At 42.2% G+C, this 19017-nt stretch overlaps 1 protein-coding gene across 4 annotated transcripts; it reads right to left on the reverse strand.

The window, feature by feature from the left end:
- Nucleotides 1-209: 209 nt before the first annotated feature.
- On the reverse strand, nt 210-18156 carry EXOG (endo/exonuclease (5'-3'), endonuclease G-like). Of its 4 annotated transcripts, none has more exons than XM_014534927.1 (6): nt 18140-18156; nt 17891-18040; nt 14111-14250; nt 12433-12509; nt 10079-10193; nt 210-1198 (listed from the first exon to the last, which is right to left on the reverse strand). In XM_014534927.1, exons 2-6 carry the CDS (start codon nt 17892-17894, stop codon nt 737-739), a joined length of 798 nt encoding a protein of 265 aa, XP_014390413.1. In that variant the 5' UTR covers nt 17895-18040; nt 18140-18156; the 3' UTR covers nt 210-736. The 4 variants fall into 4 exon arrangements, with proteins under 4 accessions (XP_014390413.1, XP_014390415.1, XP_014390414.1 ...); XM_014534929.1 differs by lacking the exon at nt 18140-18156 and adding an exon at nt 17195-17288 and having other exon boundaries at nt 17891-17962; XM_014534928.1 differs by lacking the exons at nt 17891-18040; nt 18140-18156 and adding an exon at nt 17195-17883.
- Nucleotides 18157-19017: the final 861 nt, after the last annotated feature.

The following is a 19017-nucleotide window of genomic DNA, read 5'->3' on the forward strand; positions in this document are numbered from 1 at the left end:
TACCTCGTGGTTTCTTCTTAGTCCTTGTGCCTCGTTCCTGGGGGGTCACTTCCTCAGAAAGGTAAACCCTGGATTTACCCACATATTTCCTCACGAGTCAAATGAGGAGAGTGGTATTTACCTCAGAGGGCCTACGGCAGAAATCTCAGGCCCCATGAGAAGAGCAACAAGAAACAAATACACAGGTGGCCTAAAGCAGGCCTACGTTGTGAGTATGCGAAAGTTTATCTTGTATTATTATTACATTATTGTCTGAACAACTGTAAATCTGCTTCTGCCCTGCCCAGCATCATCCCCGTCGACAGGGTAACACAGAGGCGCTCTAACAGCTTCTCTAAGACCCACTCAGGTCCTAAGAAGGAAAACGCAGCACAACACCGGGTTCCAGGAGCGCCGCGCTGATGCATCAGAGACTGTAGACTCGGAGACGAGAAGGTAAGGTGCTTCCCATACAGTACACGCCGAGGGGCACGATCGCACCATCTCACACACACAGTCCTCCAGCTGACCCGGCGCAAGGTCAGCCCTGGATCAACAGGTGTCGCAGTTCCTTTAACAGTTAGTTCCACGTCAAATAAAATACTAACCAAAAAGGCTTAGCTCTTTCGTCTTTTAGGGAGTTTAGTCCTAAATTTAGGATTCCATCATTTTTTCAAAGAAGCAAAGCCTCTCAAATACATGAGCCCGAAGAGGGCATGTGTCTCACTGCAGATGACACACGCTTCCGAGGTGAACACTAGGACGGCTTTCTCTCCGGGAGTCCTGCCTGCTCCTTAGCTTTGAGTTCTTCCAGTTTCCTCTCATAGCAAGTCATGAAATAATCATCGGGCTCAATCCCTGCGTTCTTCAGGTTCTCCATGATCTTTTCCAGTCTGGGGACCGATCGGGCTCCCTCAATCTTTCTTGTGCTCAGGTACAGAGTGAACTCCTGGAAATCCAGGAGCTTACAGGTGTCCGCAGAACAGAGATTCCTGATACCATTAGTTCTATCCAAATGAGGGAAAAACACCAGTCCCGACAATCTCTCCAGGTCCTGAAGGCTCACTTGGAATTCACTGAGTTGGGGTTGGAAGCCAATGGCTTCATTGGGCACCACGAAGGCCCCTAGTGCCAGCGGTTCAGTCGACTCTGGGCTTCTGCGAGCCAGGATCACCTTATACAGGTGTGAGGGGACCGCCACGTTGTCCTCACCGATCACCTAAAAACAAGGCAGCCCTATTAGTGATGCTAATCGATGCGAGCAGTTCCCAAATGTTTCCTGTGAAAACGTTAGATGCATTTCTAAAAATGCACTGACAAGATACCCCATCACAATGAACTTACATTCAACGGCCAAAGGTAAAAATAAACCAAAATACAGATTCACAAGGAAGATGAGCATTTAGTAGGCAGTTTCTGATTATTTCTTAGAAATAATGCCACCCCAGAGAGCAGGGGTCACATCCCTGCTCCGTTTGTAGGACAAAGGGATGCCAGGAGTCCTAGGCTTTTAATGGACAAGAAAGGCTGTAATTTTCACTTCATCTCATAATCAGAACTTCTGGTCTCTAAACATTTAAAGGTCAAACTGCCAGCTTGGGAACTCCCGCTCTAGAAATAAAAAGATGCTCTTAGTTTATCAAATTCACGAGGGAGCTCAACAAACAGCCTTTACTTTTAAAATGAAGTAAATGTAAACGCTGCATGCTCGGAGGCTTGCACACACTGGGGCCAGACACAGCTTCTGCAGGTATCAAATCAAAGCCTTTGCAAAGGTGTCCACACAGCAACAGGGCCAGGGCCAGGCCTGGAAACGGCATGGCTGCTCGTGTAGCTCAGCTATCATGATAAAATAACAGTGATGAGACCTTCAAATCTCCTTCCAGTGGGTTTAGAAGCCACATCTGTTTTCTCAGAAAGAAACCTGCACATGCATTTCCTTAATGGCCTCCCGTACAACGACACAATCCAGCACCACTGTGCTCGGGCCCCCTGCCCTTCTCAGGCCTCCTGCCCGAGCAACCCTGCCGCTGCGGGGGCCCCCGGGGGGCAGATGAGGCAGAGGGCCGAGAGCCGCAGAGGGCTCTCTCTGCTTTCCCCAGGCTCCTACCTACATGGCACGCAGCCTGAGAACTCCGTGGCCATCTGCTGTCTGGCACGTACGGAGGTCCCACTGCCAACACCACGTGCAGAGCCGCAGGGAAGACCCATCCCAGGAAAGATTTCTATAACTAACTGCCTCTGAAGTTAGTGAAAATGGCTGATCAGGGAGCAGTTTAAAGTCTGTGAAATTATACAATCTATAGACACAAAACCCCCACCCCCTCCAACAAGTCATGTATGCAGCTGGGAGGAAAACACATTCTTCAAGGCAAAAACACACTGAAGGTGAACTCCACAGAGGTCTACAATGAGCCCAGAGATCACCAGCAGATGTTAATTCAACTGTGCAACCCCAGGGTCCTGTGCCTGGCACTGCTGGAAACACAGAAAGGGATAAAGCTCTAAAGTAAATACCTGCTCTCCAGAAGCTTCCCATCTCGAGGAGGAATCCACACACAGCTTTCACTGCAGGTAGAATGTGGTGAGACACCACTACAGAGCACAAGCAACAGCCCTGAGGGGTCGGTGCAGGGAAGTCAGGGACCAGGACGGCCCGCACAGCTGCAGCTGAACCATGATGTACCAGGGGGGAGTTTATATGGGCATCAAGTGTTCCAGGCACTAGCTGGGGAGCCTGAGGTTGAGCAAATCCTTGGTGCCACCTGGTGGACATCCTCCCTCACTACAGTACAGTTCTCAGACCAACTGAAAGGAACCTTGGACACCATTTGATTATTTTCTCTCCTCAGGGGCTCTCTGTCTACAAACAAATAGCAATTTTCAAAAACAATTAATTGGTCAGGTTCATCTGCTGCCAACCAGGGCTTCTAATCCAGTTCATTAAATTCCAGCCCAAAGCAAGTAAGTTTGACATTTTAAGATTCATCGTTTTACCTCAAGGAAATCTATCATTTCTATTAGGTTTTCAAAAACTCTCACAATACCTAGAGGACCTCTATCACTACTTTTGAAAAACCTCAGAGACCAAGAAGTTCCTACTACTCACAAGGCGTGATTCTCCCACCCACGACCTTCTCACACTATTTCAACAAAGAGGGGAAAACACTATCCCTGGAAATAAAGAGAAAAATGAAAACTTAGCCACTCACTATCCTTTTTGATTCAGTCTGCTTTGTTCTCAAGAAGTAAACATCTTTAAGACAATATAGAAACCAGTCCTATTTGGAAATTGAGAAAGCCCATTGTTTCTTTCTTGAATTTAAGACTTAAAAACAATCCTGAAGTATTTTAGAGCTACCATCTTCTTTGTAGACAATTCAATCTACATAATAAATTTTTCCACTTTTGAGAAAACTGGAAGACTTTCAGAAAATGTTTCTAGACACTACTAGGGTACTGAAGCAGATTTAGTAGTAGGGTACTAAATCCCAGAGACCTGCTCAAGTCCTGGCTTTGCCACTAAGCTGTAAGACACGCCCACCAGAATCTTCTTCACTGATTCATAAAATAGGTAATAACCCCAACTCTGCCTATTTCAGAGGATAGTTATGAAGACACAAAGACATGTTCATTAGAAAAAGGAGACTTTTAAATCTGCAAGACTTCAATAAAAAAGCTATTTTTGTAGTGCATATTATTCAAAAGACAAGAATGCAATTGGTACAAAAGATAGTTCTGCAGAGGGACCGAGGGGAAACCTGGGGTCGAGCAAGATGAGACCAGTTAAGGGAGACACTAGGTTTCAGGAGGAGAAAGCATGGATGCAAATGATGCCCTAAACAGAGGACTCGAAGACTTAACACAAACAAAACCCTTTCCACAGACGACTTCGGTATAAAAATACTTTACAAAAGAAATCCTTGCTGCTGCCCAAATACCAAAAAGCACTGAACTCTTATCAGATTGTAACAAAAACTGGAAATCAGCTGGGAGTGACTAGAGATAAAACTATACGCTGGCACTCACTCGGGACTTGGAGTTAGTTCTAGTCTGTGCTGGCCTGGGTGTGTTTCCTTCCGTGTAAGAGACAGAAATGACAATTTGCTGCCTTCCCCCACCTCCATCCCCACCCCCAAATCCACACACACAGAGCTGGGCCTCCATGATGTATCAGTGACCAAAGACACCAGCAGCAAATAATACCTGGTCTACGTTTGCCGTTCTTCACATCAACTAGGCCTCAGGTGAAACACTAAGCGGGATCGTGAGAAAAACATCTGTACCTGCTAGAACCAGACAGATAAAAGATACTTGGGTTTCAAAATAAAACTGTTGGACACATCGAGAGACCAAGCCCTTAAAAAAGTCATGCCAATCAAGTGAAAGAAACTATGATCCTATATAATAAAGAGCTAATATGCTAATTAGACCGAACAGCAGAACGACTGTCCGGATGACCTTCCGGACAAAGCCAGGGCTGCGAGGGCCGAGCCCCTTGCACGAATTTTGTGCATTGGGCCTCTAGTAATGTCATAAATCGGGACTCCATACCTGAGAGGACAGAGGACAAGAAAAGAGGGACTCACACAAGTGTGGAAAGTCAGCAGGAACGTGGCCAGCCCGTGTGCCATCTGTAAAGTCTCTGCAGGTGCTGCAGCTGCGCAAACCCTGGGAGACAGGCCTCTCCCACTGGGGTACCTGCTCTGGGCAAGACACCGGAGCCTGCCACATCACCGTAAAACAAACCCTGTCTTCCCAGATGTCAATTCTACTTGAATATTAACCAGTAAAATAATTTATTTTTCAATTAAAACAAACAGATACGAAAATGAAAAGGTTTGCCTAAAGATAAAAAAGGAAATTTTTTTTTTAAATTACTCCCTGATCACTTCAAGTGATGCCTTAAGATCCCTGGGCATGTGTTCCATGCCCTGCGCTCCAGGAGTGGGTGACAGTTGGTAAGTAATGCTGCAGAGGGAACACAGACTGTTAAGCACCTGTTACCACCACCACCGGGTCATAAAATCTGAAGCTCACTCTGTTGTCAGGTCAATTAGAATGTTCAGGCCAGAATCCTCCGGTGTGTTTCTCTTGTGTGGAATCAGTCTCTTCTGGAAACACGCACATCAGAGAGAGCACAGGGGTGGCCTCAGCTATAATAAAGGGGGTGATTCTGATTAGAGCTGTCAGGTGACTCACTTCTGGTAAAATCACTGCTACTTACATTCCCCGAGGCTCACATTCACCCAGTCCTATGAGGCTGTGATCCTTCCCTACATATTCTACGGGACATTTCTGCCTGCCTGTCAGGAATCCTCCTCTTGGCCCATTTTCTGCTATTTTTGCGCGCTAGCAAATATCACTCCTAACTGCTCTCCAGCCACACCATCTTTTACCTCCTGGCCTTCAGCTTCTGTATATGAAGAGCGCATCAATCCCTCGGGAGACTTTTGAGAGCTTCAGAGAACAATGCTCCGAATAACTGGCAATTCTCATACAAGCAGACAGACCCATGCCTGCATCTCGCCTTTGACAATTACTAGCTATGTGACTTGGACTTGACCCCCCGAAACCTCAATTTCCTTACCTACAGAAGATGACTACTTGGATGTAAGGACTGTTTGGGAGGACTGAATGAGATAGATGTATAGAGCTATTTATAGTGTGGTCTATATGGCCCTCAATAAATACCAGTTCATGTGCTTCATTTCCTCCAAAGTATACACATGTATGCTTCATGCTACATAGAAATCTAAATAAATACCCTTACTTTTATTAGGTACATTCTCCTAAGATACGGTTCAGAGAATACTTGTAAATAAGCAGTAAATATTAAAAGGCGAGATCTGAGAAAACAAAATGCTTCCGGGCACTGGGAATTCCCTGGGAAACAAGAATTCACAATTCAAATATTTATTCCTTTGAGGAACAGACCACCCTCTGGGGCTGGGCAATGCTGGGCCCTCTTTCTCAGCATCACTAACGGACATGGTTTTGCCCACAACTATTTTACGTGAATTGCTAGCAAACCGCTGAACCTTTAACCTGGGCACTCAAGGTTTTTAACACCTGGCCCCAGCCACCTTTCCTTCTATTTCTGTCTCTTTCCTAATATGAACGCTCCAACCCAAATGTCGGGAGCTCACTGCTTCTCAGCACAGATCCTACCTTTTTCTCTGTCTTCTGTTTTCCTCCCGTGTCTGTCTTCCTTAACCATATTTTTTGTCCATGCACACATAAAAAATTTCTAGCCCAATTAAAGTGCCAAGCTCTGAGACAATTTTTCCAATTTACTCAGTGATTATATTTTGCTTTAGATATAGACATAGATATATGCTGATATGCTAAAGATTTTAAGTTTAAAATTTCACCTGAAAGCAAGTTCCATTTGAAAAATAATGCCAAATCTAACAAAAGCTGTTAGTTGATTACAGAGAAATTGTTAGTAAAAAGTAAAATATATAAAGGTATATTTTACTTTTATATAATTCCAAGAAAGAATGAAAAACTATATGCCTCACTAGAAATATAGATTCCTATTAACATTCAACTTTACATTCACATCCACCTCTCTCTCTCTCTCTCTCTCACACACACACACACACACACACACACACACACACACACACTATGCTTTCTTTATGACCAGGAACTATAAATCTCATTCTCAAAAAAAACAGAGAAAAATGGAAAATGGAGAAAAAAGGCTCCCAACAGCGAGCCACTAAAGCAACAGAATTCACATACCTCTTTCTTAAGGCTCTCCCCACCTATTATAAAAGGCTAAAAATAAATGTGGTGAACACACATGACAAGCCAAACAGCCGACCGAGCACTCAAGAATCAACTTGTCATCCAGATCCTGGTTTCTAAATACCAATCTCCATTAAAAGGAACGAGGGCTTCTCGGAAAAATGGATAATCCCAGAGTTTGGCCAAGATGAGCCTGGGAAATCACGTTACCCCAGAAAGCAGGAAATGCTAAAATGATTAGAACGTGTCAAAAGGACACAGGCGACAGCTGGAAGGAGCTCCCACTGCCCAATATGGGAAAATCTGAGCATCAAAAGGAATACACAGTAAACTGATTAAAACTCACTGAATAAACTAAGAGCCCGTGAGTTCACACTGATAATAAATATGAAGGATAAGCTCCTCCTCAGGAGAAGGTCAACTAATAAAGTAGACGGGGTGGCTCGGTTCGGGAAAATCTGAGCATCAAAATGAATACACAGTAAACTGATTAAAACTCACTAAATAAGAGCCCATGAGTTCACACGGATAATAAATATGAAGGATAAGCTCCTCCTCAGTAGAAGGTCAACTAATAAAGTAGACGGGGTGGCTCGGTTGGTTGGAGCGCTGTCTCAGGCACCAAAAGGTTGCGGGTTCAAGTCTCAGTCGGGGAGTGTGGCAGGCAACCAATAGATGTTTCTCTCTCTCTCTAATATCATAAACATATCCTCTGGTGAAGATTTTAAAAAAATGTAAAAGGAATAAGAATTAGAAAATCGTCATTTGGCAACTATTATAGTAATAACTGACTCAGGGAAGAATCATTAACAGGTGCTAAAACTAGCAGGTGAAGGGAAGAAAATTTAAATGGTCTCAAAGTATTTCCAGAGATCACTACTTCATTTCAAAGGGGAAAATGGTAACTGAGCAGTGACTGAATCTGCAGGAGACCACCTTAACCACGTGACCGAAGCTATTATCGTCAATAGCAGGACAAACAAATCACATGCATCCTGACATGACCACTGAGGCGCACACAGGAGCACCGCTGTGGTGGTCTGCCAGAAACATGACTGAACCAAATCACGAGGAAAGAGATAGACCCAATTTGAGAACATACTGCAAAACTGGCCTGTATTCTTCAAATGTCAACGTCATTAAAGACAAAAAGGCTGCAGGACTAACTGTTTCAGATTAAATGCATCATCCTGGATTGCATCCTGCATCAGTTCTCCAGTGATCATTCCTTCCTTGAAGTGCTTCCGTCACTTGCCATCTGGGACCCCACTCTGATTCTTCTCCTGCCTCAGAGGTTGCTCCTTCTGTCTCCCTTGCTGGGCGATCCTCCTCCTCTCAACCTCTGAGGCAGTGGTTCTCAAACTTCTGGCCCTTTAAATACAGTTCCTCATGTTGTGACCCAACCATAAAATTATTTTCGCTGCACTTCATAACTGTAATGTTGCTACTGTTATGAATCGTAATGTAAATATCTGATATGCAGGATGGTCTTAGGCGACCCCTGTGAAAGGGTCGTTCGACCGCCAAAGGGGTCGCGACCCACAGGTTGAGAACCGCTGCTCTAAAGGCCTGAGTTCTCTGTGGTCCGGACCGCAGATCTGTCCTCTTTTATCTATACTCATTCACATGATCTCATTAGAGCTTTAAATACCATCTGTGTGCTGACCAGTCCCAACAGCCTCTCCTCTGAAATCCAAACTCACAGCCTAACTATTCAGTCTCCATTTGCACATCAGCAATCTCAAAGGCACACAGCCAAAACACAACCCGACTTCTAGCCCCTAAACCTGCCCCTCTCTGGTCTTCATGATCTCAGACTGAAAACCTAGGTGCTATCCTTGCCTCTTTCCCTCTTATTCTACTACTAATCCACTAGGAAGCCCCACGGGTTCTACCTGCAAGGCACATCCTACATCAGACCACTTCTCACCATTTCTACCACCACCTCCCTACTCAAGTCATTATTCCTCATTTAGACCATTCCATTCGCCTCCTAATTGGTCCCCTATTTCCACCTCGTTTCCTGTTCTTCACATGCAGCAGCCAGCCTGGGCTTTAAAAATGTAAATGAGATTATGCCACTGTCCTGATCAAAACCTTACAAGTGTCCTATCTCACTTAACACAACCCAGACTTCCTCCCAGTGCCTCCCTCCGTGACTTACCCCTTCCCCTCAGTGCGCTCTCGGCTCCAGCCACAGTGGCATTCTAGCTGTTCCTGAACACACTGAGCTAAATCTCGCCCGTGTCTTGCACTTGCTTGACAACTCTTCACATGGGTTGCTCCGTCATGTCCCTTAGATTTCTGCTCAGCCCCACTTCCCCGAGTGGCCCAGCCTTTCTTTCCCTCCCCCACTATAACTCTCTACAGGTCTTATTTTTCCTTGGCATTTTGTTGATGGTGTACCTCCTCCACTATAATGTAACCTCCATGTAACATACAGCCTTGCTTATTGCTGTATCAGAAGCACACAGAACAGCACCAGGTATATCTTGGAAGCTTAGGAAATATTTGTTGAATAAAAGGAAGGGAGAGCGGAGGGACAGAGAGAGGGAGGGAGGGAGGGAAGGAGGGAGTAAACAAGTAGTCTAAATTAGAAAGGAAGTCAGGGGCTCCAAGAATAATGTCTCAAGAAGAAACTGATTTACCTTTTTTTAAAAATAGTGATAAGGTTAAATGCTCTGAATTAGAAAGAAAAAGCATAGTATTACATTTTTAAAAACAGTAATTATAATACTGTACACCGCCACCTTACTTTCCACTTCTCAGTTTTTTGCTTGTGGCAATACTCATCTCAAGTGGCATAGCCGTAATGATACAGGATTATATCTACTTCTTTACAAGTCCAAACATACTACTTACACATTCATGATACTATAAATGCTGGTTTTATATTTTCGATAGACCCAGGATTATAAACTCAACGACCAAGGGCTAAAGGGAAAATGTAAATGGTGAAACGGGCCGGGTGGACCACGGTGAACCGAAGAGCATGCGCTCAGCCTCGGAGCAAGCAGCTGCTCTCATCTAGTGAGCGGCGCCTGTGGGAATCTATGCCAAGTGTGACCGAGTCAGCTGACGTGTTTAGGGGAAGCTGAAATCTGGATTTATGTGACAACTCCCAATTATTAAACATTATCAACTAGTTCAAAAACAACATCCTATGCAAACCAAATAAAGCCTCAGTTTATAACCTCTGATACAGGGAAAGCTTGGACTAAATTATAGCTAGCAAACATAAATGTTAATACTGTTCAATAAGTGAAATAAAAAGTAGAAAACCAGGAGGAGATTATAATCTCATACAAAGAGCATAAGCCTGAATGTTAAAACATGTCCCTACCTGGTAACTAACTATTTTCTTTCCATCACTTCCAGTCTGAGGTAAGGTCAACGGTCCAGATACAATCCAAACATCTTCAAACCTCTCTGTCAGTTCTCGACAGTACATTTCTATTCTGAAAAACAATGCAAAAAAATGTATGATATTCTCACAGGCTTAAACGTAGAAAAGAAGCAAACCATACCAAGTCCCTAGGAAAGATGCCAAGGATACTTAACTAGAGACATTAATATAAACAAGATATGGCACAAAACATTGTAAGCATGTAAGCAATGCTGTTCCGTTTGTTTACCACACAAAAAAACTTAAAAATCACACACATTAATACAATTATCTAAATTTTACTCTGTGTGCATTGTGTTCATTTTAGAACTGAAATTTTGTTTTGTTTTCTTCCTTATTTTTCTATGCTGTAGTTCTTAAACTTTCACAAGAATGAAATATCATTCCAACTAAGTTGATCTTTTTATTTAAGTACTAGAGGCCCAATGCACGAATTCGTGCATGGGCGGGGTTCCTTGACCTGGTGGGCGATCAGGGCCGACTGGGACTGGCTGGCCGGGGGGAGGGACTGCAGGAGGTTGGCCGGCCGCAGGAGGTTGGCTGTGGGAGCGCACTGACCACCAGGGGGCAGCTCCTGCGTTGAGCATCTGTCACAGTGACCAGTCTTTCAGTCGACTGGTTGTAATGGTCGCTTAGGCTTTTATATATATAATTTCCTATTGTGGGGCAATTGGGTTTATCCTAACACTTGTTATATAATGCAACATTATATTAATTCCTTAGAATAAATTTCAAGGGCCAAAATTACTTTACTGAATATTTTAATGACACTTGATTATATGTCCTACTAATATTTTTAATGGAATTGTTCCACTTTACTCTATAAACTGCAAAATGACACAGCAATTTTACAGCAATCTTTACCACACTGGGATGTGTCACTTAAAAACTGTTTTTGCTCATTTACTGGATAAAAATGGCCAGTAGTTTCAATATGCACTTCTTATACTGCAGGTGAGCTTCATGAGAAAAAAATGCATGTCACCATTCCTGTTTCATTATCTAAAAAGTAAAGTCATAGCATGTATGCCCAATAACAAAGTAGAGTTTTCCTCCCCAAAATATATCTCTTAGGATGTTAAACGCTTCCATATGTTTGTAATCAGACAGAATATGAAAAAGAAACCATAGGACAAATATCCCAGATTTTCAACAAATAATTTACAAGAAAAAAAGGGGGGGAAGGGAAACTTATGATTAAAAGGGACTGAAGAGAAATATCACCCAAATCTACATGTAGAGACCTTGTTTAAAGCCTGATTCAAACCAATCAACAACAAATTAAAGACAATCAGGAAAATTTGAACACCGACTGTAAAATTGGTAATAAGGAATTACTATTAATTTTTGGTGGCAATAATAGTACCATAGTTATATTTTAAAAGAATCTTTATCTTTTAAAAATATATAGTGAAATAGTAAAATAACATATCTGTGACCTGCTTACACTAATCTGAGTAGAGTAAGGGGGGGGGGAGGTATGTAGACGACACAGATGCGGCCCCAACTGATAACCACTGCAGTCAGCTGTAGTGTGCAGGTGCTCTCTTAGTTACTTCATTTTATTCCACAAAAGTACTACTTGGGGAAAACACAGCAACTGGAAACAGTCTCATTCAGTGCTAGTTTTAAATGCTTAAAGAGATACCCTGACAGAACAGATTTAAAACTGGTTAATGGTTATATTTAATTGTACCAATTTTTTTTTAAAGCTAGTAACTCTTGAAATACAAGTAGAGAAAAACACAGTGTTTTCTGGACATATTAAAAAAATACTTTATGCCTTAGCAATAGTATTTTCTTCCAGAATTTGACTTCTGACCAATGGCAAACATGATCAAAATGACTGGCTATGGCCCTAACCGGTTTGGCTCAGTGGACAGAGCGTCAGCCTACGGACTCAAGGGTCCCAGGTTCGATTCCGGTCAAGGGCATGTGCCTTGGTTGCGGGCACATCCCCAGTGGGGAGTGTGCAGGAGGCAGCTGATCGATGTTTCTCTCTCATCGATGTTTCTAACTCTCTATCCCTCTCCCTTCCTCTCTGTAAAAAAATCAATAAAATAAAATAAAAAGAATGAAAATGACTGGCTATGTTTTGAAGTCTGTCCTCCCATAGAAAACTATACTCCTGAAATACAGCAAAGAAAACTAGTCCAAAGTACTTCATGAAAGTACTTCCAGTAGAAATAGCTTTTGAAAAACAAAGACAGAAACAGCTGATAAGCAACTAGCAAATTCTCCTCACATCATTCATCTCCCACAGAATCACACCTTTAAAACTCTCACCTCACCTGTTCCAATATCCAGCATTATTATCAAAATTCTGAGGCACAATATTAGAAAGGTAGAAGGTTTCAGCCATGGCTTTCTGTGAAAAGAAATAACAAGAGTAACTTGTACTGAAATGCCTTCTCCCCCGGAGATTTTACAAAGCAGAGAACACCAGCTCCTTATTCATGTGTTAGCTCTAGGCAATTAAGTTATTTAGATAAAGGAAAGCCAGAGGTATGCCAGGACACAAAGTTCAATAATGATTATTCAAAATAAGGACTATAACAAAATAAGTAGATTGGTGTGCTAGCTTTCTTCATAATTTATAAAATTCAAACCTATAGTGTAGATTCTAAGAACTAAAAGTTTCCAATATGAAGCTGAAGAGTTTTACCCTAAATTCTGGTTTTAAACCTCTGGCAGTTTCTCAAAGGTCAACTTTTAGGAATTTTATTTAAGTAGCACAGTACAAACATATCAGTTCAAAGGTGCAGAGAAACATTCTTGTTCTGGCCACTACATGTTCATTCATTTTGCACTTCTGACCCATAGACACAGAGCTCTGTAAGTATATTTCCTTTCATTGAGCTACACTAACTGCCAAAGACAGTTACCGTCTCTTCGAGCAGTGGCTCTCACCCTTGGCTGCACATTGGAATAAACCAGGGAACTTTAAAAACATGGATGCCTGGCCCGGCCAGTGGCTCAGTTGGTTGAGCATCCATCCTGTGCATGGAAAGATTACTGGTTAGGTTCCCAGTCAGGGAACAGACCTGTGTTGTGGGTTTGGTTGGGGTACATACAGAGGGCAACAAGTTGATGTTTCTCTCTCTCTCTCTCTCCCTTCTTCTAAACATGTCCTCAAGTGAGGACGCCTGCATTCCACCACCAGAGTTTCTGACTTACCTGCTCTGGGTTACAGGCCTGGGCATCAGGAATTTTTAAAACTCCCCTAGGTGACTACAATGAGTACCTCGAGTTGAGAACCACTATCTTAATGATGAAAATCACCAACAATTCATGCAGTAAATGTCAATGTCATAAAAGACATGTATCTTCTTTTTTAGCAGAGAAATTATCCTAAATTAAAGGAGACTGGAGACATATGACAACTAAATGTATTATGTGATTCATAATTGGATACTGGATCCGAAAAAAGCTATAAGAAACATAATTAGAACAATTTGGCAAATCTGAAATGCAAACTGTATATTAGAAATTATTGTACAAATATACAAAAACACATATGCACACATTTTTGGGTATAATGACACTCTTATCATATCTACAAATATTCTTTCTTAAATGATACAATCTCCTAAGCCGTATATTTTGAAATGAAGTGTTATGATGTTTGTGACGGCTAAAATTTTATACACACACACATGTAAAGTAAATGTATCAAAATGTGTTTGCTGTACTCCCTTTTCAACTTTTCTACAGGTCTGACATTTTTCAAAATAAAAACGAGTAGCTTTAGCTCCTTTTGGCTTTCCAGTTCCCTTTTACATAGCTTTAGTTTTCCTCAACCTGTTTAAAAATGTCTCAGCATCTGAGCAAGAAATAAAGTCAGGGAGGGAAAAAAAAAAAGTATAGAAAATCTCAAGTTTTAAGGTCTGGCTGCTTGATGGTTAACCTCCACGTCCCACGGCACAATGCCAGCCCCACATTCCCATCCCTCCCCCACGATATGCTTACAGATGAAAACTTGTTATTTCCCGCTGGAGCCATGTGTCCTCGTGACCACCCACTTCCAATGTAGTCCTGGTTCAAGGCACTGAAGGTTGGAGGGATGTTGGGATCAGGCTTGAATTTACAATTTCTTCTGTCTGCAGCACCTGAAGAAAAACACACAAAATGACTAAGTTATCTGTGGACCAATGTCCCTCACAATTCTCTAAGCAAGGCAAGCTGGTTGCTCTGGCCAGTATCTCTCTGAGCAGCTAGTAGTTAGTGACTGCATGCATGTCTCAAGTTCCTGGGATAGTTCAGATACTTCATCTGAATTTAGCAAGGACTAGTCTAGGAAAGAATGCTTTTCATACAGTGTAGTTATCTCATATACTTTTGTTTCTAGCCTTTCAAGTTAAAGGGGGAAATATTTCCTGGATAGTATTTACATAAAAACAATAACCAATTAAATAGCTGAGCTGTCTAAATAAAAAGCTTAGCTACTAAATACATTCTTGCTTTTTAAAAAGACCCCCATATATTGTATTTTGTACAACTGTATTTGACAAGTTTACATGGACTGAAATAAAGGATATATATAGACACAAAACAATTTGTTCTGGGCAGGCACAGCCTAGCCGAGGGGGAGAGTGTCTCTGATATCTTGCTTACTGCCTCTTAAGCCATGACAAAACAAGTATTTAAGTTATGAGCTCAATCCAAAAAATTCCAGAAATAAAATATCTAAGTACCACATGGGAGAGAAGAAATCTCAATTTTACTTATATTCTGATACCTCCGGAATAGTGTGCCACAGTGGACATCAGCAAATCCTAACTCTACATTTTCTATCATTAGGACAGAGCTTATTCAATTACAACAATTATGAGGATAGATGGAATATACTCAGACTGCTACTGAAAAAAAAAAAGTGTAAAATGGAGATCAATAAAGTTACTGACTGCAATGTCATTTCATTCAGCCAGGAATAATTTTTAAATTATTAGATTCCAAGGTTCAGAGTAAAGTATCTAATACCTAGCTTTTCAGAATCTTCATAAAGAAAAAGTTACTGGGTATTCAGAAGAATTATTAGTAAACTTCTCCAAGTGTCACTACCACTGAAATCGCTTCCTTGCATGCCTGATGCTCACTGCCCTTGAAAAATCATTTGTGGGAATTTCTAAAGGCCTAGGATGAAGATGCCTTCTGGAGCATGCATATAAATTCACTTCTTCTAGCAGGTGTCTGGAGGCATCAGCAGTGGAGGACCATTTTAAACCAAGCTCAGGACTTAAGCTTCCTTGAGCAATCCAAGCTACAAGTCTGCACAGGCAGTCTGCGGCCTCAACTTCCCCAGAAGAAGCTTTTTATTCTACTTGTTAACCCTTCTCTGCTCAGGGCAAGACAACCTGCCATGTAGTCCCGCATGGTGGGCAGGCAAGTTAGTTCTGGTTCACCCTTCCCTAAGGGTGCAGCCCTCTGGGGTTCTAGGTTAATGTTGGGAGGGTCTCCGATAAGACAATCTACCTTGGGTGAACCCTAGGTCTTGCCTTCAGGCCACCGCACCCTATAAGGCTGCAGAACCAAAGGCAATGTGCCTTTGGTTTGCCAGGACTGCCTTTAACTCTCTGGATTCTGGCTTTTTCCCAAATATAAGTTGGGAACCACCATCTTGATGATGAAAATCACCAACAATTCATGCAGTAAATGTCAATGTCATAAAAGACATGTATCTTCTTTTTTAGCAGAGAAATTATCCTAAATTAAAGGAGACTGGAGACATATGACAACTAAATGTATTATGTGATTCATAACTGGATACTGGATCCAAGAGAAGCTGTAAAGAACATAACTGGAACAATTTGGCAAATCTGAAATGCAAACTATATTCTAGATATATAGCCTGGCAATTCTCCACTATCCTGTTGACTCTGCATTTTCATGAATGTATGATTTTTTAAAATATACTTCTTACATACCTCTAATAACATTCTTGTTTTTAGCAGGAGAGTTAGTCTGATTAACTTCTTCATTACTAAAAACAAGACACTTTACATTAAACTTAAGTAAATCACAGGTATATTCCTTCCTGTTTTCAAATATAAGTAATTGGCTCTATTTTACCTCCTCAAACCTTACACAGCTCATGGGTTTATTATATGAAACTCAATGCTTTTCTTACATGCCCCTGAAAGAAATAACTTAATAGCAGAATAAAATTAGTACAAGCCAAAATACCTTATTATCTTAGGAAAATTTTTGCATTTAAAGGAAACTCATTAGGCTTAAGACTAAATCAAATGAGTTTCCCTTGATGCAAATTTATAATCAAGTCTCAACTGCTATGATAACCGCTCATCAGTTTCTCTCCAGCGGCAAACACATTCCAAGCCTCCTGCTGTTATGCTGGTTGGTGTGCACTCTATGGAGGCACACACTCATTTTAATAGCAGCATTTTTATATACATAAAGATGGCACATGCTGCAAAGCAAAGGAGATATAACTTGTGGGCCACATAGCAAATTAAAAGGCAAAATACAAACTAAGAATAAAACAACTGTGACAAAAGGCAATATCCGTAATATATGAGAACTACTACAGATCAATTCAAAAAAGAGTATCCCGCCCTGACCGGTTTGGCTCAGTGGATAGAGCGTCAGCCTGCGGACTGAAGGGTCCCAGGTTCGATTCCAGTCAAGGGCATGTAACTTGGTTGCAGACACATCCCCAGTAGGGGGTGTGCAGGAGGCAGTTGATCGATGTTTCTAACTCTCTATCCCTCTCCCTTCCTCTCTGTAAAAAATCAATAAAATATTTTTTTTAAAAAGAGTATCCCAACTGAAAATAGTAAAGGATAATTCACAAAATACTAAACCTCACTGGCAACCAATAAGTGCAAGTAAAACCAGCTATTAAACTGGTAAAGCCCAAGAATGCCCATTATGGGTGAGGGTTGAGAGAGAGGACAAATAGTGATGGCAGGAGTGTAAATTGAAATAATCTACCCAGAAATCAATTTGACATTGAATATCAAGACCTGGTCATCTTAATTACAGGAATCTACCAAGACTTAAGGGCACATGAACAGATTTCACACACCTACCTACCTCTCAAGTCTCATTTCACATCATGGCCTCCCTTGCTGCAGCCACTCTGGCCTTCTTTTAGTTCCCAAACGAACACAACTCTTCATATCGGGGCCTTGAAAGATGCAACTGTGCTTTTCTTTCTGCCTGGAATGCTCTTCTCCATATCGCATGGCCCACCGACTCCTCTGCCATCCCCCCTTTAGGCCACTTTGTTAGAGAAGCCTCGCTAATCAAAATCAGGTTCCCCTGTTATGATCCCTTATACTCTCCACTGTTCTTTGATTATACAAACTGCAATCACATTTCCCTCAGAAAAGTTATCACCAACTGTAATTATACATTCATGATTATTTGTTTGGTAAGTCAACCCACACCCACTCCACCTCAAAGTGCCATGGTCACTCCTATATCCCCAAGATTTAGCCGTGTCAGACACACTAAAAGTAGCTGTGGAGAAAACGAATGAATGTTGCTTATTGCAGCAATACTGATGACAAATTTATGTGTCAACATATGGATCCTCTCAGCCCCTGAGGCAGCTGGGAAGGGTCTGGGACTCCCTGACTGCCAGACAGGGTCCGTTTATCCAGTGAGCTACACAAACATCATCTTCTAAACGTGCTGTCACGTGAAAAAGGTTGAGCTGATCGCTAATGCCCCGTGTTCCACATCTGGAAACACCTTACAGCGATGCCTTCACTTCTAACCACCTACCCATGATCTTGCTTTTGGATATATGCTCAAGAACCCATCTAGGCACCCGCTTCGACTGGTCGTAAGACAAGGCATGGTTAGTGTAACACCTCGTCTCCGTTCCAGTTAGAGGAAACCCAAACTGTCCCAAGAGAGCCTTTTCTGCAGAACCTAAAAACGAAAACAGGGGGAAAAACAAAAAAAAAACCAAGTTAGTGACTCTTATTGGGAACAAAAAATTATAAGTAAAGGAAGAGGGGCAAGACTGACAAAGGATTGGCTCAAAAGTTAATCAACCAAGAGATCTTGTTTTTGCAATTACTTGTAACTCAGACAAGAGACTGGAGACAAAGGGCAGGTCTTGCCTATATCCAGTTGTGTAGTTATAGCAAGATAAACTGGAGCTCTCTCCTTCCCTTTCAAATAAGGACCTGATCTGACTGGTCTTTCACATCAAAGTTGCAAATCTCTGCCCCACAAAGTACTGTGTATACAAAAGCAGCAGAGGAACAACTCTTGTCATTACTAGTCATTGGCATGACTGAACGGGAATGAGCCGCCCTACTCATTAGGTCTTAAGAGTTAATGTGGGGCCTGGCTGGCGTGGCTCAGTGGTTGGGCAGAAACCTATGAACCAGGGAGGTCACGGTTGGATTCCCAGTCAGGGCACATGCCCAGGCTGCCAGCTGGGTCCCCGGTAGGGGCAGCCAATCTGTGATTCTCTCTCATCATTGATGTTTCTCTCTCCCTCTGCCTTTCTCTCTGAAATCAATAAAAATATATTTTTTCTAAAGAGTTAATGTGGGGAACAAAGCACGGCCCTTTTAAATTTATTTATGTATTTATTTGTTAATCCTCATCTGAGGATATTTTTTCCATTGCTTTTTAGAGAGCGGGAGGAAGGGAGGAAGCGTATAGGGAGGAATGGGAGGAGAGAAAGAGACACATTGATTGGTTGCCTCCCACATGCACCCCAACCAGGGTGGGGATCCAACCTGCAACCCACGTACCTGCCCTTGACCGGAAATCGAACCCAAGACCCTTCAGTGCATGGTCAACACTCTAACCCCTGAGTACACCGGCCCGGGCTTCAGTTTTTTTAAAGGTCTTTATTCACTGACACTATGCCTCATGGTTCTGGTATTGCT

Source organism: Myotis brandtii, unplaced genomic scaffold, assembly GCF_000412655.1.
Source record: "Myotis brandtii unplaced genomic scaffold, ASM41265v1 scaffold134, whole genome shotgun sequence".
NCBI classification, from domain to species: domain Eukaryota; kingdom Metazoa; phylum Chordata; class Mammalia; order Chiroptera; family Vespertilionidae; genus Myotis; species Myotis brandtii.